This window comes from Gobio gobio, assembly GCF_949357685.1.
Source record: "Gobio gobio genome assembly, chromosome: 4".
In the NCBI taxonomy this organism is placed as follows: domain Eukaryota; kingdom Metazoa; phylum Chordata; class Actinopteri; order Cypriniformes; family Gobionidae; genus Gobio; species Gobio gobio.
Genome location: NC_137100.1, coordinates 47776393 through 47803065, shown reverse-complemented (window position 1 = coordinate 47803065; position 26673 = coordinate 47776393). Strand labels below are relative to the sequence as shown.

At 44.4% G+C, this 26673-nt stretch overlaps 1 protein-coding gene across 1 annotated transcript; it reads right to left on the bottom strand.

Moving 5' to 3' along the window:
- Nucleotides 1–244: 244 nt before the first annotated feature.
- On the bottom strand, nt 245–26591 carry plscr3a (phospholipid scramblase 3a; the record flags this gene model as incomplete). The annotated part of the gene is made up of 6 exons (XM_079814385.1): nt 245–304; nt 409–567; nt 746–907; nt 7017–7237; nt 26346–26388; nt 26532–26591. 6 exons carry the CDS (start codon nt 26589–26591, stop codon nt 245–247), a joined length of 705 nt encoding a protein of 234 aa, XP_079670511.1.
- Between the last annotated feature and the right edge of the window lie 82 nt (nt 26592–26673).

Sequence of the window (26673 nt, the reverse complement as noted above, 5' to 3'; positions counted from 1 at the left end):
GGTGTGGTCATGGGAAACTATTTTTTCGAGAGCAAGAAGATTTCATTAAGAAATGCTTTATTTAATATTTTACACAATAGAGAAAATCAACGCTAAACACAAGTTTATCTATAGCCTGTCTGGGTTAAAATGCTTTTATAGAGATTTTCCTGACTTTAGAACAAAGTAGTACATATAAGTGATACTATATATGAATATACCAGAGAAATTTCATCAATAACCACAATCTTTCTCCCACTCCCTATTAACCAAACACACTGCATCGCTGTCCTGAGTCACCGGTCTGCTCAAAGAACATGAAGTCCTGCAGGACAAGAGAAAAAAATTAATTAAATGTATGAATGGCCGTATAAAGAAAGTAATGAGAATATATTAGTGGATGAATGGATGTTTTATGTCATATCTCACTATAAGGAAACATGCTCCCAGCAGAACTGCTTTCATCCTCACGTCCAAGTCCATGGGAAAGTTAATGCCAAAATTATCTGTATCAGTCAGTGACTCTTTGATCAGGCCAGCCCACTGTTTACTGATACGACCAACGGGATGCCCGTCCTTACCGGTAACCTACACCAGAAGATAGACAAACGCATCTGTTTTATCTATTAGTTAAAAAACTAGACATGAAACTTTACACTGAAATCCCCAAATAATCATCCACCAGATACTGTTTGTTTCAGTTTTTCACAAACAACCACACACACAGAAAGGTGATAAACTGACAAAATCACACATGAATACATACTTCAAAATCCACATCCCCACAGCAGCTGACGGCACACACAGGCCCCTCGATGGACAGCACCTTAGTTTTGGACATGTCATAGATAGAGAACATGGGCCTAAACACATGCCAGTCTTGCTTGACGTAGCCTATTGTATTCCCTGGGGGAGACTGCACCTCCATCTTCAGTCAATGTCACATCCACACAGGAAAGGGAATCAGAGAAGGGGTTATAGTACATTTTGCAAAGACAACATTTAGTCTTGTTGTAAAGTTTTTCTTCTTCTTCTCTCTCTCCAAAGGTCATAAAAACTCTCCACAGAACGTTTCGGTTACTAACGTAACCTCGGTTCCCTAAGATGAGGGAACGAGTATTGCGTTTTGCTAAAACGCTATGGGGGAATTCCTTTCCTCGAGATATTGAAGCAAATTTTTATCCAAAAATACCTTCTATACGCAGTGCAGCTGCACAGCTCTCAGCAGGAAGCAGCTGCGTGCTGATTGGCTGTGCCGCTGCAACTGCAGCAACCTATAGCGAGACCGTGGGGCGGGACGGACCAATCAGGTCCTTCCAAACTCCCGCCACAAGGGGCAACATAATTTGCATGGCCTAGGGTATATAAGACCCACTCTCGCAAGGTTAGTCAGGTTAATCGACTGAAGCGACTCCTGAGCAAGTGAGCAAGCACGGCAAGCAAAACGCAATACTCGTTCCCTCATCTTAGGGAACCGAGGTTACGTTAGTAACCGAAACGTTCCCTTACGAGAGTACTCTCGTATTGCGTTTTGCTAAAACGCTATGGGGGACCAATGCAAAACGCCGTGCTTACTTAACGGCTCTAAAGCCGACGACACCAAACCCAGGCCAACATGAGAATGAACACGATATTCGTGCAATAAAGTATAGACCAGACATAATCGGGTCAGGAATAATGAGTGGCCAGACACTTCGGGCCGTATAAGGAATATGCTTATGACTTATACAATATTCAACCCAGGCCGGACTTATCGAGCCTTAAGGGGTTAATCTGTTCATACAGCAAGAAGCCCAGCTTGTAAAGCCGGAACATCTAAATTATAGAATCTGATAAAAGTGGACGGGGAGGCCCAGCCTGCCGCCGCACAGATATCATTCAGAGAAATGCCAGTAGACCAAGCCCACGAAGAGGCCATGCCTCTAGTAGAATGGGCTTTAATGCCTAAAGGGCAGCCGAGATCTTTAGACTCATAGGCCAGTGAGATAGCATCCACTATCCACCGTGACAGGGTCTGCTTTGTAACCGCGCACCCTCGGGTGCGTCCGCCAAAGCATACAAAGAGCTGTTCAGTTTGCCTGTAAGCAGCGGAACGCTCTATGTATATTCTCAGCGCTCTGACAGGACAGAGCAAATTAGCATCTATTTCATCTGACTGTGATGAAAGTGCCGAAAGTGAAATAACCTGTGCTCTGAACGGAGTTGAAAGCACTTTAGGTACATATCCATGTCTTGGTTTGAGGACGACTTTGGAGTCGTTTGGCCCAAATTCCAGACACGAGGCGCTCACAGAGAGCGCGTGCAGATCACCCACTCGCTTAACTGATGCAATCGCTAGCAGAAAAGCGGTCTTTAGTGACAGGAGCTTTAAGCTCACAGAATGCAGAGGCTCAAATGCAGAGCTCTTCATGGCATCCAGGACCGTGGACAGGTCCCATATAGGGACTGAAGGGGGGCGAGGTGGGTGAAGCCTTCTAGCCCCTTTAAGGAAGCGAACAAGGAGATCGCTCTTTCCTAGTGACAGTCCGTTCACTTTAATGTGATACGCTGCTATAGCAGCCACATAAACTTTGAGCGTGGAGGGGGAACGACCCGCGTCCAGAAGCTCTTGTAAAAATGTAAGCACCTCTGACACTGCACAATCATGTGGGGTCAGACTTCGCGCTTTACACCAGTCTGAAAAGACTGACCATTTGCCTGAATAGAGCCGCCTAGTTGTGGGGGCTCTAGCTTCAGTAATAGTGTTCATTATGCTTCCAGAAAGGTTCTCATGTACCCGTTGATGGGCCAAACATGAAGCGCCCATAGATCGGGACGGGGATGCCAGATCTGCCGTTCCGCCTGCATGAGGAGATCTCTCCTCAGCGGGATCGGCCACGGAGCTGCATCTGATATCTGACTCAGCAGTGAGAACCAAGGTTGATTTCTCCAAAGCGGGGCTATTAAAAGCACAGCGCATTTGCTCTCCCTGATCCTCTCTATGACCTGAGGTAACATTGAGATTGGGGGAAACGCATAAAGAGGAAGGTTGGGCCATTCGTGGGCCAACGCATCCTCGTGCTTGGAGAAATATATTCGGCATTGAGCATTGTCTTTTGAGGCGAAAAGATCCACTTTTGCCTCTCCAAACTTGCCCCAAATTATCTGAATTATATTTGGGTGAAGAGACCACTCTGCCGGGGACACTTTGCCCCTGGACAGCATGTCCGGACCCAAATTCAGAATGCCTGGCACGTGAGTCGCTCTCAGCGAGCTCAGATTGTGCTCTGCCCATATTAGGGCTTCTTCCGCCATTGAGTGCAGATCGATAGATCTCAGACCGCCTTGGCGATTTATATAGGCTACCACCGACCTGCTGTCCGTTCGGATCAGGACATGGTGGTATTTTATGTACGGAAGGAAAGCTCTTAGCAATATCGTGACCGCTTTCATCTCTAGACAGTTTATATGAAGGCTCTTCTCCGAGTCTGACCAGAGACCGGAGATCGGCCTGCCCTCGTGAAGGGCTCCCCAACCTAGGTTGGATGCATCTGTCGAGATAACTTTCCACTTCGTAACAGTGCCCAAACTCACGCCCGTCTTGTACCAGACGGGATTTTTCCAAGGAGCCAGAGCTAACACACAGCTGTGGTCTACCTTGATTTGCAATCGGCCCGAAAGCCATGCGTGAGCTGGAACGCGGCGATTCAGCCAGTGCTGTAGGGGGCGCATGCGCAACAGACCCAGTCTGAGAACTGGCGCCGCCGAGGCCATGAAACCCAACATCCTCTGAAAGTGTTTGAGAGGAATGTGTGCACCGGACCTGAGGGAAACCGCTCGGTTCCGAACAGAGAGCGCGCGCTGTGACGTCAGCCGCGCGCTCATCTGCATTGAGTCCAATACTGTTCCCAGAAACGAAACTTTCTGTGTGGGAGACAATAAACTCTTTGCCACATTGATTCTGAGTCCCAAGCATTGTAAATGGTTGAGAAGCCAAGATCTGTGGTTTAATAACTGTATCTCTGACTGAGCTATTATGAGCCAGTCGTCGAGATAGTTGAGAATTCTCATTCCCCGAAGCCTCAGCGGGGTTAGCGCCGCTTCCATGCACTTTGTAAACGTGCGAGGGGCTAGAGATAGACCAAAAGGTAGCACCTTGTATTGGTATGCTTTCCCCTCGAAGGCGAATCTCAAGAATGGCCTGTGATGGGGGGCTATTTGTATGTGAAAATAGGCATCCTCTAGATCCACAGTGAAAAACCAATCTCCCGGGCGAATGTGCGCGAGGATTTGTTTCATTCTCAACATTCTGAACGGGCGCTTCATAAGGGCTTTGTTCAGATGTCTGAGATCTAGGATGGGTCTTAGACCACCGTCCTTTTTTGGTACAAGGAAGTAACGGCTGTAAAAGCCTGACTCGCTCTGTGAGGGGTGTACGACTTCTACCGCTCCCTTTATTAACAGTTTTGATATCTCGGTTCGAAGCACGTGACTTTTGTCGCTTCTCACCGTTGTCTCTTCCACGGCGCGAAAGCGCGGTGGTCTGCGAGCAAACTGTAGCGAGTAACCTCGTTCTATTATGTTCAACACCCATTTCGAAATGCCGGGAATGGCCCGCCAGGCCTCGGCCTTCGAAGCCAGGGGCTGAATTAATCTGTGGGGCGAGTCGCTGAGTAACAGGGACTCGGTGGCCCGATAACCTTGCGCTAAGCTGGCGCTTATGAGGGAATTGTTTCCCGCCGCCTGAGTGCAGGGGGCCGGGGGACATAGAGGATTGGTGCTTGTGTACAGGCGAGCGCGCTTGAGTGCGGGCTCGTTGACTGTGAGAATAATGTTTCCAGCCACCTGAGTGCAGGGGGCTGGGGAACATGGGGGAGTGCTTGAGTGTAGGGGTACATGCTTTAATGCTGGCACACTGCCTACAGAGAAAAAGCTCTTTTTGTGACTCATATGGGTCGCCGTGAAAACGGCGTTTGTGTACAGACGAGCGCGCTTGCTTGCGGGCTCGTTGGCTGTGAATGTGGCGTTCCCAGCCGCCTTGAAGGGAGCTGGGGAACGTTTTGGAAGAGAGCGAGGCGGTGCACCGGCCGAAGCGGGCACTATCCGCCTTCTCTTCATACCTCTGGCTAGGACGGCTTCGGAGGCTCAGGTTTCGACACATTGCTGGGTCGTGGACCTCGACGCTCCGGCGGTCTGCTGCGGCTCGTAGAGCGGGAACGCTGACCGGGCTTGGAAGCCGCGTGAGGCTGGCGAGCTGAAGGCGGCGCCTTGGCGGGCTGGGCTGGTCCAGCCTTAGCTTGACGGCTAGCGGAGGAGCTGGAACGCTTGGGCAGGAAATGTCGCATTGCCTGCGAAGTTTTCTGTGCCTCAGTGAAGCGCTCTGTGAACCCAACCACGGCGGAACCAAACAATCCTGAAGGCGAAATGGGCGCGTCCAGGAAAGCGGTCTTGTCCACGTCCTTCATCTCCGTTAAGTTAAGCCATAAATGGCGCTCCAACACCATCAGGCTGGCCATGCATCTGCCGATCGCCTGAGCATTGGCCTTGGTGGCGCGCAGGGCCAAGTCAGTGGCGCCGCGCAGATCCTTCAGAGCCTCGTTATCAGGAACAGACTCGTCCAGGGAACGGAGGAGTTTGGCCTGGAAGACTTGAAGAACCGCCATGGAGTGTAGCGCTGACGCCGCCTGGCCGGCGGAGGCGAATGCTCGACCGGCGAGGCTGGACGTAGTGCGGCAGGCCTTGGAAGGGTGCACGGTCTTTGACTGCCATCCTCTGGCGGAGGGCGGGCAAAGGTGTGCAGCGACAGCCTCCTCGAGGGGAGGAAGGGCTTGATATCCTTTTTTCTGAGCGCCATCGACTACCGAGAGCGCTGGAGAAAAAGAGGATCTGGCGCGATTTTGTTAGCTCCTCGTGGACTTCTGGGAAGAAGGGAGCGGGTCTTTGAGCGGTAGGTTGACGGCGGTTCTCGAAATACCACTCATCCAGACGGCTTCTCGTGGGCTCCTCGGGCTGAGACCAGTCAATGCCGAGGTCGTCCACGGCCTTGGTGAGCAAGCGCATAAGCTCAGCGTCGACTGAGGTTATGACGCCGCTAGCCGTCCGCGTCGAAGTGGCGTGCTCCGAGGCGGCGTCCGACCACCCGCTCCCGGATGCAGCAAGGGAAAGGCTGTCATCCTCTTCCTCCTCCGGTCCGCCGAACGAAAAAGCAGCAGCCGCCATGCGAGGGGAGCTGTGCTGCTCGTCGGCGAACAACACGGGCGATGGCGAGGCACGCGGGGACATGCCCGGCGTGTGCTCGTCAGAGCGCTCCGGTGGCCTCTGGTCGCGACGTTTTTTCTTCCGTGGCTCTAGAGGCTGGGAGCACGGGACGGGATCCGAGTCGAAGCTGGCGAGCCGAGCCCGAAGGGTCTGCAGCGCCAGCTCGTCGCACTCAGGGCAGCCGCCCTGGTTGAGTGCAGCCTGCGTGTGGTCTCGTCCGAGACATGACACGCAGATGATGTGCCGATCCTCGTCCGCGATGAAACCTCTGCACGAGGCGCAGGAACGAGACATTTGCATCAACGTCTCGGCTCTTTTTGAATTTAGAAAACAGAAGGTATAAAGGATATGGTGCCGGATGGCGCAGCTGGAAGGCAGGCTGAAGGCGGAGAATCCGACGTCCTCAGGCTGCGTGTTCCGCTGGGTGCGTGTCGACGGCAGGCTTCGATCCGGAGCTCAACGATTGCAAGTCGCTGAAGAAGAATTAATCTGACTAACCTTGCGAGAGTGGGTCTTATATACCCTAGGCTATGCAAATTATGTTGCCCCTTGTGGCGGGAGTTTGGAAGGACCTGATTGGTCCGTCCCGCCCCACGGTCTCGCTATAGGTTGCTGCAGTTGCAGCGGCACAGCCAATCAGCACGCAGCTGCTTCCTGCTGAGAGCTGTGCAGCTGCACTGCGTATAGAAGGTATTTTTGGATAAAAATTTGCTTCAATATCTCGAGGAAAGGAATTCCCCCATAGTGTTTTAGCAAAACGCAATACGAGAGTACTCTCGTAAGGGAACTTCAGTTATTACCTCTTGAAGACAGCAGGGGAAAAAGCAGGACGTGCAGCGGTAAGGCCTGATCAAGTGGATCACTTCCTGATCAAAGTTATCTGTTATCTGCAGATCAAAGCTCCTCAGAGGACCACAGATATTCCGCGTGCAGCAGTCAGTGTTTTCTTTAGCATTGAAGATCTTTTGACCCAGGCTGTTCTTAATCTCATACTGATTATTAGTCTCAAAGCCAATAATGGCTGGAAAAGAAGATCATTTTTTCATTAGCATTTTGACTTTATAGCATATTACATTTATTTAGTGTCAACAGTGTCCAAAAATAAATATAAAATATGTATATAATACGTTCTTATGGTCGGTAAGATTTGTTATGTTTTTGAAAGAAGTCTTATGCTCCACAGCTACATTTAGGTGATATTAAATACATAGTATACATTGGTATATATATATATATATATATATATATATATATATATACACCTTTTTTTTTTTTTACAGGATTCTTTGATAAATAGAAAGTAAACATTTAAAAAAAAAAAAAATCTAATTCTTTTTAAACAGAAATCTTTACTCACTTTTGATCAATTTAATGCATCCATGTTGAATAATAATATTCAATTCAATTCATATTTATTTGTTTAGTGCTTTTCAGAATACGGTTTCAAAGCAGCTTTACAGAAAATGCATGCGTTTACATTACAATTTAGAGTGATCTGTTATCAGAGGTGAAGGTGTCCAAGTTAAGCATTTCAGAAATGTACAAATACAAATCACAAAGTTAGCTAACAATGTATTGTAACCATGTAACAATATACAATATTATTTTTTTACTATATATAAATCTAACGGACCCTAAAACTTTTGAACAATAGTGTACATTACTGTTCAAAGGTTAGGGGTCTATTTAACAACAAATCCTCAAAAAAACTGTTTACACAGTAATATTAAGCAGCACAACCGTTTTCAACTTTGATAATGATAAGAAATAATTTCTTGGGGGGGAGGGGGGGGGGGGGTGTCCTATCCTAAACATGGACAAAGTCTAAAAAAAAAAGTCGGACATTTGATGGAGTATTTCTGTGCCAAAAATACTCCTTCCGGTTTCTCATAAGTTTCGGAATGTTTTTTTCGAGTATGGGTCTATCTGACGTCAGATAGGGCGGAATGTCCTTATACGGGCCGTACGGGCTCTTCTCCCAGAAGGGCGCGTGGGCGACTAGAGCGAGAGATCAAGCCGGCTGTGCTGCAGTCACACGAAATCAACAATATCACCAAAGATGCGTGTTTTTGGTTGTCAGGGCAAGATAACCCTGCACAGCTTCCCAAAGAACCCAGCGTTAATGGGACAGTGGATGGAGTTTGTTTTTCCGGAGCAGCAACGGAGTTGTGCAAGTGTTTTTCTTTGTTCCCTGAATTTCGGCGACAATGGTTTATAAACAAGGTACAGTTCAGCTCTGGATTTGTAGCTCGTCTAATGCTGAAAGATGGAGCAATCTCTGCGATTAAGGTTCACGGTCGTATGTTGGAAGCAGGCGGTGAGTAAAACTGCTTCAAATGTCTGTGTTGTTAGCCATCGACTCGTTCATTCGAATGCGCTACTATTCCATTGTTTTTCTATGTAAACACGCACTAGTCTGCCAAAGCCATTCCGCTTGCTACTGCTATCCTTAAATCGCATACAGTCCATAAACCAAATTATGTCCTCATAAACCATGAGTAAACACACTAAAATGTTGTAAAACTCGCGAGCATGACAAGCCGCTAAGCAAGTATATAAGTTACAGTTACAGTACATACCATTGAGACATCTTGCTGTAGTCGTCGTTGCTGCTTCTCCTGTTCAATTTCAGCCTCTAGATCTGATTCTGGATCATTTATGTATGGCTAAATCTGATTGCTCTCAATGGTTTATTTAGGATAATGTTTTTTTCTCCACGTTTAAGGGATGTCAGAGCTTTCAGACTCTCTCAACGCAATAGCTGTGCGCGCTCGTTATTCTTTAGCTCCACCCACACGATACGCCCCCAGCCGCTCGTTTTTTTCGCAAAGACTCAGCACAGCCTATCTTTCTTTTATAAATACAATAAAACTAAAGACTTTTCGGAAATATGAAGGATGCAATACTACTCTATAGGTACTCAAGATTGACATGAGATTGACTGAAACTGAGTGTTTCACCCCCCCTTTAAGGATCATGTGACTCTGAAGACTAGAGTAATGGCTGCTGCAGGGCTCTACACGTTTCGTACTGCGATCAGGTGCTTTTCATGCCTTCAGTCAAGTGCAAAAGAAGTGTGCGACGGACTACTTCAAAGATTGTGTACAAGGTGAAACGGGTGTGACGCAGCCATGCACACTCACCAGACCGTCTCATGCTGAGGTCTCTTTGCAGCCAAATTAACTGGAAATACTACATTTGGATTATCATAAACAAGGTTGGAAATTTACGGGGGCTTGGGACAAAAATGCCACCAAAAATTCATAAAAAACAAAAAAAGAAGCCCCTGTATAAGCTCCTGATTTTAATCATTAAAAATCATCGTACATGATATATAGTTAAAGCTGCAGTCAAAATTTACTACATTTATATAATGAGTCATCATGAACAATAAATCATGAACCCATTTTACAAACCGTGTTTTTGTCTTATCCTGAATCACTACGGTACACATATAATAAGTGTTTATATTCAGACTATTTTAGTCCGGTTTGGGTCGCACCGCTGCGGAGTAGCACAGTATGGAAGCATATGGGTAGCAATATTCAATTTGCCATGCGATATGCAAAATGGCAATGCAACATGTAAAATGGCAATGTATTTCAGTATTTAAATTTACATTTTCCATACCATGATGTGCACAACATTTGGAGCAAAATGATAATTCAAATTGAATAATATAATTTACATTTGCCATTTCCTACACTAGTTTTAACACATAATTTAAACATATATTTTAACGCTTTATAAGTTGCAAAGTTAAAATGTATTACAGAAATGATTAGATGTGTTTAACATGTTCAAGCAAAAATTGTTGCAAAACGATCATTTTAATATAATTTTTCTTAATTGCATTAACACTCACAGTTAAGATACTTGCGATTGCCTTTTCATTAAATGTCCCGCAATTAATGTAGCAAAGATCAATGTGGAATTTAAAATGCAATCTCAGCCGATCAAGTCTCCGCCCCGCCCTGTCAATCATTGCATCAAGGCAGGGTCAGGTGTTGGAAGCATGGCGGCAGAGGCTATTAGAGCTATTGGCTATTAGAGCGAGGCATTTACTAGAGCAAGAATAGAGAACAGAGCGCGTCTGTCAGTGACTGTTCTGTTAGAACAGTACGTTATTAGAACCATGATATTTATGGTTAGAACGTCTCGCAGAGAACGTGCCTGGCACTTGTGCACCTTGTAACACGAGCGCGGTCGCGTGTCTGCTGAAGTACTGAAACAACAACAGGTTATTTTACTCTCAAATATTCTTATACAAGCTGTCCAAGATTATTGTTTACTATATCAGTATGGTTCTATTTTTTCTCTCTTCTCACCATTCTGATTGTTGTTTCATGCATCAATTACATTAATAAAACGATGTGTAGTCCATCTGGATGGTAATGGGTGTTATTTATAATAATAGGCCTAATAATAATAATAATAATAATTTTTATTCCCAAAAATAAATTATATTTTATTTAAAACTTAACAGCTGTTAATGTTTTTCAACATTGTACAAATCTCCCGTTCCAGCACATCCTTTAACGGATTATTAAGGGAGCGCACTTTGCACGCATTCTACCGTGCCAAACCATGCACGCAGCAGCCTATACAGCTTTTCTGTTAAAAGTGGTTTGTGAATATTAATACAACCCCAAATCAGAAAAAGTTGGGACAGTATGGAAAACGCAAATAAATAAAAAAAGAAGTGATTTCTAAATTTACTTTGACTTGCATTTCATTGCAGACAATATGAACACAAAATATTTCATGTTTTTGTCTGGTCAACTTCATGTCATTTGTAAATATGCATCCTTTCCTGTCATTCAGACCTGCAACACATTTCAAAAAAAGTTGGGACAGGAGCAATTTAGGGCTAGTAATGAGGTAAAATGGTTAAATAATGATGTGATTTAAAACAGGTGATGTCAACAGGTGATTGTAATTATGATTTGGTACAAAAGCAGCATCCAAGAAAGGTCTAATCCTTTAGGAGCAAAGATGGGCCGGTGATCGCCAGTTTGCCAACAAATATGTGAGAAAATTATTGAAATGTTTAAAAACAATGTTCCTCAAAGAAAGATAGGAAGAGATTTGGATATTTCACATTCAACAGTGCATAACATTATTAAAAGATTCAAGGAATCTGGAGGAATTTCAGTGCGTAAAGGACAAGGGCGCAAGCCTAAGCTGAACAACCGTGATCTCCGATCCCTCAGGCGGCACTGCATCAAGAATCGTCATTCATCTATAAGCGATATCACCACATGGGCTCAGGACTACTTTGGCAAACCTTTGTCAAGTACCACAATACGTAGTTACATCCACAAATGCCAGTTAAAACTGTACTGTGCAAAAAAGGAAGCCCTATGTTAACAGTGTCCAGAAGCGCCGTCGACTTCTCTGGGCTCGGAGGCATCTGGGATGGTCCATCACACAGTGGAAACGTGTACTGTGGTCAGATGAATCAGTATTTGAGGTATTTTTTGTGAGGAATGGACGCCGTGTGCTCCGGACCAAAGAAGAAAAGGATCATCCAGACTGTTACCAGCAACAAGTCCAAAAGCCAGGGTCTGTCATGGTATGGGGTTGTGTCAGTGCCCTTGGCAAAGGTAACTTGCACTTCTGTGAAGGCACCATTAATGCTGAAAAGTACATAGAGATTTTGGAGCATAATATGCTGCCTTCAAGAAGACATCTTTTCCAGGGACGTCCATGCATATTTCAGCAAGACAATGCAAAACCACATTCTGCACACATTAAAAAAGTCCTGGCTGCGGAGGAAGAGGGTACGGGTCCTTGACTGGCCTGCCTGCAGTCCTGACCTGTCTCCAATAGAGAATGTGTGGCGCATTTTGAAGTGCAAAATGCGACAACGAAGACCCCGTACTGTTGCCCACCTTAAGACTTGTTTGCAGAAAGAATGGGACAAAATTACACCTGAAACACCTCATCACTTGGTGTCTTCAGTCCCTAAACGTCTTTTAAGTGTTGTGAAAAGGAATGGCAACATTACAAAGTGGTAAATGCTTTACTGTCCCAACTTTTTTTTAAATGTGTTCCAGGTCTGAATGACAGGAAAGGATGCATATTTACAAATTACATGAAGTTGACCAGACAAAACATGAAATATGTTTTGTTCATATTGTCTGCAATGAAATACAAGTCAAACAAATTTAGAAATCACTTCTTTTTTTTTTTTGCGTTTTCCATACTGTCCCAACTTTTTCTGATTTGGGGTTGTACTTTAATAACAAGTCATTTATTGGGAGAATGTATATGGGAATGTGTAGGCTAGTAAAACCATTTCATGGAAATATTATGGACATACAAAAAAACGGACGAGAGCAGGACAAAACGAGAATTTTGCGGGCGGGAGAAGTTAACATAGCCTATATTTTTGCAGGAGCGAGAATGAAAAATCTGAGGTTATAAAGTCACTGAGGTCATAAAGGGATGGACATGGCCAGCAACAATACTAAGCTGTGGAGTTTAAATGATGCTCAAATGGTAAAAGGCCCAAAGTGTGCCAAGAAAATATCCATCACACCACCAGCACATGTTCACATCAGACCAAAATGCTTAGATGTGAAAGATGGGTTTAGACATCACCAGAGTTATGATTAATTATTATTACTAGGCCTATTATTATCATAAAGAACACCCATCACCATCCAGATGGACTACACATCGTTTTATTAATATAATTGATGCATTAAACAACAATCAGAATGGTAAAATGAGAGAAAAAAATACAACCACACTGACATAGCAAACAATAATCTTGGACAGCTTGTCTAAGAATATTTGAGAGTAAAATAACCTATTGCTGTTTCACAGACACGCGACCATTCTCGTGTTACAAGGGGCACGAGTGCCAGGCACGTTCTCTGCGAGACATTCTAACCATAAATATCATGGTTCTAATAACATACTGGTCTAACAGAACAGTCACTGACAGATGTGCGTCATCATTTCTCTGTTCTTGCTCTAGTAAATGCCTCGCTCTAATAGCTCTGCTGCCACCATGCTTCCAACACCTGACCCTGCCTTGATGCAATGATTGACAGGGCGGGGCGGAGACTTGATCGGCTCGGATTGCATTTTAAATTCCACATTGAACTTTGCTACATTCATTGCGGGACATTTAATGAAAAGGCAATCGCAAGTATCTTAACTGTGAGTGTAAATGCAATTAAGAAAAATTAAATTTAAATGATCGTTTTGCATATGATTTTAATTTTGCAACTTATAAAGCTTTAAAATATATGTTTAAATTATATGTTAAAACAAATAGCAAATATAAATTATATTATATTATTCAATCTGAATTATCATTTTGCTCCAAATGTTGCGCTGATCATGGTATGGAAAATGTAAATTTAAATACTGACATACATTGTCATTTTGCATTTTGCATTGCAAATTGAATATTGCTACCCATATGCTTCCATACAGAAGTTAGTATTGCAGCTTTAAGCAATGTCACACGAGTAGACAGACTCCTGTTGCTCAGAGTATTGGCATGAGTGCAAATGTGATACTGATTGTAAAAAAGGCCACCCTTCACAAATTGACTCTTCCAAACTCCCCCACCTCTGTTCGTGATTTGGACAGCTCCAGAACTTTCCGCGGAGTTGTAAACAAGATATCATTGAGGGAGGCGGCAGAGATGCAATTGTATATAGTTATTAACCCTTTAAATTAGTCAGAAGTGCCATTAACAGTTTTTGTGGATTATGTGTGCGTGCAACTGATTAACCACACACACTCCCATGACAAAACAGAATAAATCATCTTGAAGTACAGACTGGTGTGAGACAACGTTCTGACCGAACATCCTGTAGCCGTTCAATTACTTCAAACCAGAAATATAAAAGAGTGAACAGCAGTTTTTACATGGTCCTTCGCAGGGCCGTGCAGAGACTTCTTCAGGGGCAGGGGCTCAAATGTAAAAAAGGGGCAATATGTAAAAAAAAAAAATATATATATATATATATATATACATACACACAGTGAGGAAAATAAGTATTTGAACACCCTGCTATTTTGCAAGTTCTCCCACTTGGAAATCATGGAGGGGTCTGAAATTGTCATCGTAGGTGCATGTCCACTGTGAGAGACATAATCTAAAAAAAAAAAATCCAGAAATCACAATATATGCTTTTTTAACTATTTATTTGTATGATACAGCTGCAAATAAGTATTTGAACACCTGTCTATCAGCTAGAATTCTGACCCTCAAAGACCTGTTAGTCTGCTTTTAAAATGTCCACCTCCACTCCATTTATTATCCTAAATTAGATGCACCTGTTTGAGGTTGTTAGTAGGGATGGGCAACAGTGGTCGAGTAATCGAGTACTCGAACGTGACAGCGATCATCGATCATGAGAACGATGATCGCCCTGAAAAAAATATATTTGTCTCTTTTTTTATTGGTTATTGCGTCGTTTTGCGCGGTACCGGAGGTCTGATTGGTTAGCGTTATACAGCACGCCTCCAGACCGCGGCGAAATAAAGTGAAATTGAGAAGTGCACTGCAGTGATGTCTGGAATCACTGTGATCATTGAATGGTTAGTGCAAGACGTGCAGCGCCAATCTGTCATAGCCTACATAGCATTATAATGAGAACACCGTGGAAAATAGAATGCTGTAAATGATCTGTGCTTAGTTCCCCGTGTATCAGCTGCTCCACAGAGAAACTAGCGAGAACACTCAGACTAGCGCGTGAAGTTCACGTGCGCATTCGCGTCCTTTTCTGCAGATGCACATTGTAAGATTACTTTTATGTTGTCTATATCTGATTAATCTAATATAAGAAGCGTTTGGTTGAGCTTAATAAGCTAGCAAAGCGTTGCCGTTATACAGGCTGTTGTTCAATCTCTTCAGTTTCAGCTCAAACGCATATTTCATGCTCGACATGATGGTTTAGAGACAGTCATATTCTTTTTAGATAGGCTATTTCTTTCTCAGAATCATTGATATTAGTAATGCAGCAGCGCTATAGCCTACTGTTCTCGTATTTTTTAACAGTAGACCTAGTTTATTTAAAGTTGTTTTTCGTTATGAGTTCGAAAACGCGCAGTGATGTCTGTAAACGCTTCGATCATGAATAATACAATTAAGTGCATGATGTGCAGAGTCAATCTGTCAAAGCATTATAATGAGAACACGATTTTAATAAAATGTTGTTTCTGTGTGCTTTCGTTGTCCGTGTATCAGCGTTGTTAAGGGAAGAGCGCATTCAAAATGTTCCGTTTCAAACCCTTCGCCTGTAAAATCTAGCACGCTGAAGTTCACGTGCGCATTCACGTCCTTTTGTGTTGAATTATGTCGTAATAAGTTCATAATAATCTTCATATTAATATTGATATATGGTGCGTTTGGTTGAGTTTATTAACTAGCTAGCAAGCTCTGCAGGGTGGTGTTATTTCACAGTTTCAGCTCAAAGGCAATGCTCGATATTATTGACTTGGTTATTTGAGACGGTCATTTTATAAAGATGTTTTTTTTTCAAAGACATTTATGCATCATAATCTAGCAGTTATTTTTTGTTTTATATGTTCATGTTTTCATATACCTGTTTTCATGTCACGTTTGTATTTGTCAACAACCATTTTCAAAACAGTTTTCATTATCTCAATGACGGACATGCCCCGCCCCCTGCACATGCCCCGCCCCCGAGTACTCGAGTACTCGTTTTTGAGACCTATCGATGATCGAAATGAGAAATTGACAAAAATGCCCATCCCTAGTTGTTAGCTGCATAAAGATACCTGTCCACCCCATACAATCAGTAAGAATCCAACTACTAACATGGCCAAGACCAAAGAGCTGTCCAAAGACACTAGAGACAAAATTGTACACCTCCACAAGGCTGGAAAGGGCTACGGGGAAATTGCCAAGCAGCTTGGTGAAAAAAGGTCCACTGTTGGAGCAATCATTAGAAAATGGAAGAAGCTAAACATGACTGTCAATCTCCCTCGGACAGGGGCTCCATGTAAGATCTCACCTTGTGGGGTCTCAATGATCTTAAGAAAGGTGAGAAATCAGCCCAGAACTACACGGGAGGAGCTGGTCAATGACCTGAAAAGAGCTGGGACCACCGTTTCCAAGGTTACTGTTGGTAATACACTAAGACGTCATGGTTTGAAATCATGCATGGCACAGAAGGTTCCCCGGCTTAAACCAGCACATGTCCAGGCCCGTCTTAAGTTTGCCAATGACCATTTGAATGATCCAGAGGAGTCATGGGAGAAAGTCATGTGGTCAGATCAGACCAAAATAGAACTTTTTGGTCATAATTCCACTAAACGTGTTTGGAGGAAGAAGAATGATAAGTACCATCCCAAGAACACCATCCCTACTGTGAAGCATGGGGGTGGTAGCATCATGCTTTGGGGGTGTTTTTCTGCACATGGGACAGGGCGACTGCACTGTATTAAGGATAGGATGACCGGGGCCATGTATTGTGAGATTTTGGGGAACAACCTCCTTCCCTCAGTTAGAGCATTGAAGATGGGTCGAGGCTGGGTCTCCCAACATGACAATGACCCGAAACACACAGCCAGGATAACCAAGGAATGGCTCTGTAAGAAGCATATCAAGGTACTGGTGTGGCCTAGCCAGTCTCCAGACCTAAACCCAATAGAGAATCTTTGGAGGGAGCTCAAACTCCGTGTTTCTCAGCGACAGACCAGAAACCTGACTGATCTAGAGAAGATCTGTGTGGAGGAGTGGGCCAAAATCCCTCCTGCAGTGTGTGCAAACCTGGTGAAAAACTACAGGAAACGTTTGACCTCTGTAATTGCAAACAAAGGCTACTGTCCCAAATATTAACATTGATTTTCTCAGGTGTTCAAATACTTATTTGCAGCTGTATCATACAAATAAATAGTTAAAAAATCATTCATTGTGATTTCTGGATTTTTTTTTTTAGATTATGTCTCTCACAGTGGACATGCACCTACGATGACAATTTCAGACCCCTCCATGATTTCTAAGCGGGAGAACTTGCAAAATAGCAGGGTGTTCAAATACCGATTGGTTGGTGTATATACATGACAAACGGGCATTGGTGAATTGTGTAATACTTTAAAATATATAATATATAGATTTGTAATTAAATCAACACATTAGCTCTGATTATGGATGAAAAAAAATATTGGTTTACTTTTTTCCCCATAAGGCCACACACTCTCTGAAAGGACCATATTTGGCTTGAGAGCCGTTTCCGAACAGTGGAAAATCAGCAGTCAATCAAAACGTACGCAACCCATAGCAACGCGTTATGGCAACACCTCAACAGAAATTGTCCGACTTTTGAGCCGTTCGTTACTATCGTATACATTGTCATGTTATAATAATATTTATTTAGTTTTATTGACCACGATATTATCATTGATATTTGTCTGAGAGGGGCACTTTTGATTCATTTTGAAAAAGGGCAGGGACTCGAGCACCCAAAGCAATCGAGCACCCCCTCTGCACGTGCCTGGTCCTTCGAGCCGGATGAGTGGACTGTTGCAGCCATGTCTCACCCAGAAAGAGATCCCCCTGCTGTGCGACCAAGAAGAAGAGTTAACACTCCAGTTTACTTCGAAGACTACGAGCTCAGTGTACCTGGGCCTCGTCGACAGCAGCCACAGTCGCCTAGCTACCAGGGTGCACAGGATGATAAACCGCCAAGTATACAGGTCATTCCAGATCCACTTCACCAGTTAGCCAAGCATCAGAGCTGTCAGAATGGATACTGAATGACCAGTAGGACAGCACTTCTGAAAGACTGAGAGAGGAGAATGCTGCATTGCAACGGCAAGTGAGACAGCTACCAGAGCTTACAGCCATGTTAGAGGAGATGAAGCGGGAGAACGCAGCCTTGCAACGACAAGCTGGCCAGCTCCCTGAGATCATGTCGGCAGTCAAAGAGATGCTTCAACAAAATGTTGCACTTTTTCCATGAGCTTCAAAGCCTAAAATCTGAGTGGAGAACTCCACCTGAATCAGTCACTTCCCCAACGCCATCACCACGCTCTCACTATCCAGCAGCTCACATTCAGATTCCCCAGCCATACCATCCAATACCAGCCCCACGTTCAAGGCTGCCGCCTGCCGCTAAAAGACAGCTGTGCCCAGAGGAAAGCACAGAGCTGATCGATGACCTGAGAAACATAAACATTTCCTCCTTCTCACATGAGAGAGCCTCCTTTCCAACACAGCTTATCGACTCGCTGCAGTTCAGGTATAAAGACTCTCAATCATATTCCCTGTTCCATCAGCTGCCTGAGTTTATGGTCCCATCACAGGACCAGAGGAGGCCAGCCCACGCTGAATACCCTTCAGAGTATCAATTAACCTCATCCATCCAAGAGAAAAGATATAGAGGTCGAGCCCCTACCATCCCTTTCCTGGCGTCTCCTGACCCTAGGGAGTTTTCAAGGCTGAGAATTGCGTTAGAGAACATCCTGCCTGATGATGCCACGGAACACTTAAAGTTCCAAATCCTCACAGACCATCTGAAATTGGAGGAGGCCCAATTATAGCAATTTGAGGTTTCCCTTCAAGAACACTATGAGAGCTCTGAATAAAATGTGTGGTCAATTTCACCAATTAGCCCTGCAACGAATTGCTGAGCTGATGGATGGACCTAATATACGCAGTGGAGATGTCAAAGCCTTCAGGATGTTTGGGCTGCAGGTGCGCTAGCTTGTCAGTATGTTGCAGCAGCTGGGCAACAAAGGTAGTGTAGAGCTAGAATGTGGATCACATGTGTCTCGACTAAGTAAATTGCCACATGACCTCAGATCTAGTTTTAAACGGTACACTCACCCTCTGCAAGTTGCTATTCCAACACTGCTGGACTTTGCTGATTGGCTGGAATATGAGCTTCAGGTACAGGAAGACAGTAGCCAATATACTTGTCACCCAAAGCAGGACTCCTCGACACACATCAGAGAGGTGAGAAGAGAGCCTAAGCAGCCTCGCAGACCAACTACTATTTTCCTTGGGACTGAAAAGTCACCGTCCATGCTGACATGTCTAAACCAGCTTCATTCCGGACAGAGAAGGTAAAGGCTTTTTGTCCATACTCTGACAACAACAAGCATTATTTGAATAGCTGTGACAACTTCAAGCTTCTAAACAAAGACATAAAGATAGACTGGATAAAGACAAAGAACCGATACTGGCGCTGTGGTCGTGGACATCAAGCAGCTAACTGCACACTAAAGACTCTCTGCCCAACCTGCAACAGGAAGCACCTTCTGGTACTGCATGACATCAATGATCAAGTCAAGCCACCTCAGCAGAGTACAGTTCCTTCTAGTGCTGTTTTGTATGTTGACCATCCAACATCCGGCAGTAAAGTGCTACTCAAAGTGACCAAGGTTCTGATCAGGAATGGTAACAGGACGATGGAGGCTTATGCGGTGTTGGATGAAGGATCAGAGCGGACCATCATTCTGCATGATGCAGTGGAGAAATTGGGACTTGTGGGGGAGCCCGAGGACCTTGTGCTTTGCACAGTGAGACAAGATACCCAGGTAATTCACGGGGCAGCTGTGACTTTTACTGTGTCCCCAACTGTTAAAGGTCCCATGGCATGGCATTTTTCTATTATTTTAAAGTGTTTCCTGAGGTGTACTTATATTGTTAGTATGATTTTTACATCATAAAATGTCATAATTTAGAAATAAAAGGCATTTTTTCTATACTGCTGTTTGCCCTGTGGCTGAAGGCCCTGTTACAAGAGGCGTGTCTGCTGTGAGACTTCAGTAAAAACGCCCACTGTTGTGATTGGCTGACATCTTTGCATTTTAAATGAGCGGAGGGGGCGTGGTTTAACGAGGCACGAGCAGGCACGAGTCTGCCAGAGACGATGGACCTGTGTTCACTTCTCATCAGTTCTCTCAGCATGTCTCAGTTCAGGGTGAACTGTTGTTACTAGAATATACTTCAGGTTATTAGTTTATTTCTAGTCGGAGGGGCTGTCACTCATGTCAGAAAGTTAGTAACTTTAGTAAATTATGGATCAGCGCTGACTCGAGACGCGAACCGTTTACGATTCAGTCCGATTTGGTGAACTGGTTCGGTTCACTAAAAAGAACCGATTCAAAAGAATGATTCGTTCGCGAACCGGACATCACTGAGACGGAGCGATTGCTAACAAAGTTATTTATAGTAACTACTGAGTTATGAGAGTGCTGTCTATCAGCGCGAGTTTATTGTGTTTGTATCTGAGAGTTCTGAATAAACACGAGTCCCAGTCACACCAGAGTCCGTCTTCATCATTATTCTACCAACTTTGTAACACATGCAAAGTACCATTACAGCGAGATGAACGAGTTAGTAAGTGTTGAGTATAGCATTATTTCTAGATATGTTCCAATCATATGAATAGCGTCAGTGACGCGCATTGAGTAACTTTACACAGCGCAAACAAAGACACAACAGCAGTAATCGAATGTAATCCAGTTTATTGTGGAGAAAGCTGGCTAGCCTAGCCGGATACCCTCACGCTTACCCCCCTTCTGCTTAATCTCACGCCGCGTTTGGTGCCTCCGCTGTGGGCCAGATGCAGTACTGGGGGTCGGGGATGTTGAAGGCCGAGCTTCGGCGTGTGTGAAGTTTATCTCTAAAGATGTGGCTCTGCCGATGTTAAGCAGAAACTCCCGACTGTATGCACATTTTAGAACAGATAGACGCGACGAGGACGTACAAAAACACTGACTCACAAGATAGAAAACACGAAAACACCTTTCTGTCGGGTATAATAAATAATTGCACGAATAATAAATAATCAGACACATCAGAAATCAATGATCACAGATCAGAAGGAACTGAAGAAAGACTTCTGTTTTCATTTGTACATCCAAACACTGAGAAACTGCCAGCATTCACTCGTTCACAAGCAATGATCTCTCCAGGACAAATATAGCGTTTGCATGGGCGTGCCAGATTCTCTGGGCGGGGGAAAGGGAGGAAACCGTTCCTGCTTGGACGTCAAAGCAGGAGACTTCAGGATTGGCTCGTCTGGCCTGTCATTTTCTCAAAGGCAGAGAAAGACAGCCAGAACTCGGTTTTACACCGATCAACATTTCTATCCACTTGGGGACAATATTCAGGCTAGGGGAACTCATATTAATGTTGAAATACCTCATAAAATGAAAATTTCATGCCATGGGACCTTTAAACCCAGTAAAGCCTACAAGATCCGAAACGCATTCACAGCTAAAGCACTTGGTCTCGCAGAACATACTCACCCAGTCAGTGCCCTGCAAAGGAAGTTCAAGCATCTTGTCGGGTTACCACTACAACAGCTGGACAAGGTACATCCTGTGCTTCTCATTGGCTCTGATTGCCCCAACCTTATCACATCTATACAGCCAGTTAAACTGGGGCCCCCTGGTGGTCCGGCAGCAGTGAGAACACATCTGGGATGGACCCCGCAGGGTCCAACTCGAGAATTGAGCAGCCGTCTTTCCCCTGAGCAATGCTTCTTCACCTCACTGCGGCCCATCAATGAACTTTATGCAAACGTGGAGAGACTGTGGCAAATGGATGTTTTGCCCTACCAGAGTGAAAAGGTGATCACCAGGTCACGCCAAGAGAAAGAGGCAATTCAGCTTCTGCAAGAGAACACTGTAAGAGTGGATATTGATGGTGTCCAGCGATATGCTACCCCTTTGCTTCACATCAAGAACATGCGTCGTCTTTATGCACGCAAGGAAGCTGTCTTGAAAAAGACCCTGATCTTGCTGCAGCATACCAAGAGGAGCTGGCCAAGCTAGTGCAGGTTGGGTATGTTGTCAAATTTAATCAGGAGCAGGTGGACAGAACAAAAGAAGCCTGGTACATCCCGCACCACATAGTGCAGCATAATGGGAAGAACAGGGTAGTCTTTAACTGTTCATTCTCATACCAAGGGCACAATCTGAACAAGCTCTTATTACCTGGTCCAACACTTGATCCTTCACTTCTGGCAGTCCTTCTGCGTTTCCGGGAACACTCTATTGCCATCAGTAGTAACATCCGTGGCATGTTCCATCAGGTACGCCTTTTGCCAAAGGATAAACCACTGCTGAGATACGTCTGGGGAGATATGCAAAGAGACAGACTCCCTGATGTCTATGAATGGCAGGTGCTGCCGTTCGGGACCACTTGCAGTCCATGATGTGCTTCGTTTGCTTTACAGAAGCATGTTCTAGATCATAGCCAACCTGGAGAGGACACACGGGTCTCTGTGGAGAAGTCATTCTATGTAGACAATTGCCTTCAGAGCTTTGCATCGCCTAAAACAGCCAAGAATCTATTCGACAAACTGCAGCCTCCTAGCGTCTGGTGGCTTTGAGCTACGACAGTGGGCTAGCAATGACCCTTTAGTTATCAGACATCTGCCAGTCGATATTCAGTCCCAGAACAGCATCCTATGGCTCTGTGAAGGTCTCCAAGATGCCCAGGAACCAATTCTTGGCCTACATTGGAATTGTCAATCAGATAACCTCTCCTACAAACGACGCAAACCTGACTATCAACTGCCCACAATGCGAAGTATCTACCAAATACTTGCTAGCCAATATGATCCCCTTGGCTACATTGTCCCTTTCACTACTCGAACTAAGGTAATAGTACAAAGGTTGTGGGACAAAAAGAGAGAGTGGGATGACCCACGACTACCAGAGAACCTACGGAAACATTGGGAGAGCGAGTTGGAAGACCTACAGCACATCATTTTGCCCATCTAGCCCAGATGTTATTGCAGCAAAGAATTGGACTTTTCCACTAGTAATAGGCAGCTTCACATCTTTTGTGATGCCTCAGAGAAGGCCTATGGCTCTGTGGCGTACTTAAGAACAGAGAACCCTCAAGGTAAAGTGGAGGTTGCCTTTGTAACAGCCAGGTCCCGTGTTGCCCCCAAGACACAACAAAGCATTCCACGTCTTGAGCTGTGTGCAGCACTCACAGGGGCCCAGCTGGCTAAAGTCCTCAAAACAGAGCTAACATTACCACTCAGCAGCGTCACTTTGTGGTCTGACTCCACTACAATACTCACCTGGCTTTTATCAAATTCTTGCCGCTATAAGGTTTTTGTGGGGACCAGAGTGGCAGAGATCCAGGACTTAACTGAATCTGATACCTGGCGTTATGTACAGTCGAACGACAACCCAGTGGATACCATTACAAGAGGTAACCCGCTGATCTCACCAAAGACAGCAGATGGAATCAAGGTCCAGCACAGACAGACACCAGCCAGCTGGCCAGAAATGCCACAATTTGCCCATTTAACAAGACAGTGAGCTGATAAGGTCAACCTTCTGTGGACTGGTAACTTCTGATCTGTCATTGCCAGATCCTCACCAATTTTGCACCTTCACAGATTATCTAAAGGCCCTCATACAACCATCGAAGAGAGCTCTCCCTCAATTCCTACAGCAGAGGACTATAAAGAAGCGAGCTCACAGCCCTCCGTCAGATCCAGGAGGAATCATTCCCAGACGAGGTGTCACACTTGAAATCTGGTAAACCACTGCCAAGCAGTAGTCGACTGCTGTGTCTAGCCCATAGACCGTAAAAAAATATGGACGACGCGACTTCATTGACTTCCGCTGACCATAGTTGAAGTTTTCATATGCCCGCTCACGGCGCTGACATCTTGGGACCGAGTCTGCGCAGTAGCGATCTCGGGACCGGAGTTGCGCAGTAGAGAACAGGAAGTAGAGGCGCGATTATCAAAAGCCCGCCCACACTCTCGCAGATGCAGAATAATTCATTGTGTTGGTGTGAAATAAACAGTTATAGAAATGTAGAAATTAAAGCTAAAGCTCCAATCTCCTCCCAAAAATCCCGAAAAAAGTCCGTTAGTGCCTCAGTGACAACTTCACTCAGAGAAGCCGTCAATCTCAGCTGTCAATCATGACGTCACACCCCCCGTTTTTATAGCATCAAATAACTCACTAAAACTAAACTTATTTAAAAAACCAACACTTGAAATGAAATTATCGTAATAAAAACTGCCTAAAATGACAGAAACCATCTTTAGGAAACAATTATTTGAAGTGTAATTGAATTGTTTAGAGTGTCTCGCGTCCATTCAAATACATGGAGGGGTGGGGTTTAGGAGCTATACTGGGACCGGCCACCGGGGGGCGATCGAGGCGCGGAAGCTTCAATTTCTGACAGGAGCACTACAGGCTTGGTCTAGCCCCTGAACTGGATAACAGCACCAATCTCATTCGTGTTGGTGGTCGTCTCAGACAGATCAGTCCGCTAGAAGAGGATAACATCCACCCCATTGTCATTGACCCACATCACCCACTCACCAAGTTGATCATCAAAGACCATGATGATCGTCTGCATCACCCTGGACCAGAGAGGGTGTTTTCAGAACTCAGGAGGAAATACTGGGTATTAAGGGGACTAGCAGCAGTCAAACATCATCAATGCCAATGCATTGAATGCCAGGAATGGCAGACCTCCCACCAGCCAGGTTGATAATTCACCAGCCAGGTTGATAATTCACCAGCCAGTTTTCTATTCTACAGGGATAGGTTGCTTTGGTCCCTATCTTATAAAGGTGGGACGCAGAAATGAGAAACGCTGGGGGATCATTTTCAAGTGTATGACCTCACACGCAGTGCATATTGATCTCCTCACAAGTATGGACAGTGATTCATTCCTGATGGCCCTTCGTCGCTTCATTGCAAAGTGAGGCAAACCCTCTGAAATCCTTTCAGATCAAGGAATTAATTTCAAAGGTGGGGAAAGGGAATGTAGGGATGCCTTTGCAGCTCTTCAGCCTGAGCTTCAGCCTCCAGCAGATTAAGTTCACTTTAAATCCACCCAGTGCACCACATTTCGGTGGATGCTGGGAGTGGGAAATTCGATCCCTGAAAACAGCCCTGCAAGTAACCCTCGGAGCACAGACAGTCACTGAAGAAGTATTGCGGATTGTTCTCATTGAAATAGAGGGTATACTGAATGCCAAACCAATTGGCTACACATCTTCAGACATCACCGACCCAAATCCAGTTACACCCAACATCCTGTTGATGGGGCAGCGGGATGCCTCACTGCCACAAGTGACATACCAGGATTCCGAACTCCTTAGCAGATGGAGATGGAGACATAGTCAGCTGCTAGCTGATCACTTTTGGAGGCAATTCATTCGTAACTACCTACCTAGCCCTCAAACCAGACAGAAATGGATGTCAGAGAAGGAAAATCTACGAGTAGGTGAAACTGTTATGATTGTGGACCAACAGCTACCTCGCGCACTTTGGCCTGTCAGAAGGATTACACAGGTCTGCCCAGGAAAGGACAATCAAGTCAGATCAGCTGAAATCAAAGTGAAGGACAGAACTTACTTGAGGCCAGCGACCAAAATTATCAGCCTACCTCCCTTGCCTGAGTGACATTCCAACACTTAGTAAGGCCTTTTAATTGTTCAAATTCACATTGCAAATTTGGCGGCGGCTGTAAAAAAGGCGACCCTTCACAAACCCCCACCTCTGTTCGTGATTTGGACTGCTCCAAAACTTTCCGCGGAGTTGTAAACAAGATATCATTGAGGGAGGCGGCAGAGATGCAATTGTATACAGTTATTAACCTGTAAATTAGTCAGAAGTGCCATTAACAGTTTTTGTGGATTGTGTGTGCGTGCAACTGATTAACCACACACACTCCCATGACAAAACAGAATAAATCATCTTGAAGTACAGACTGGTGTGAGACAATGTTCTGACCGTAGCCGTTCAATTACTCCGAACCAAAAATATAAAAAGTGTGAACAGCAGTTTTTACTAGTCCAAAAAACAAGTTGATATTAATGAAAGTGCTCCTACATTTTTCAACGACCTCCTAAATGCACAAGTGCTCCTAAAGAAAAATATTAGCGTAGAGCTGTGCTGATAATTGCATTTTAAGATATATTCAAATAGAAAAGTTATTTTATATCGTAATAATATTTCACAATATTACTATTTTTACTGTATTTTTGATCCAATAAATGCAGCTGTGGTGAGCATAAGACTTCATTCCAAAGCATACAAATCTTACCAACCTCACACGTTTAAATTATAGTGTAGAATATAGTATATAAATATATATTATAATGTCATAATAAAATAAAGGATTTTACCTTCAAGGAGCTCAATCTTTTGATGGACTAAAATCTGGTCAATCTGTAAGAGCAGGACAGGAAGCATATTCCATTGTTTATTGTACATCATAAAATACCAATTATCTTCACATATTATTTGCTGGAATTATTGAATAGTACAACACTTTATGCTCCTACTGTTTTATTTCCAAATGTCACGCTCACCTGTGAAAGGTACTCCAAACCAGGTGGCACAGCCGCTGGGCTAGAATACGGCTGGGACATGTTTAACTCAGCAAATGGCAAAGGGTTCTAACAAAAGGTAAACAAAAAATATATATATATATATTTCATACAGCTCACAAAT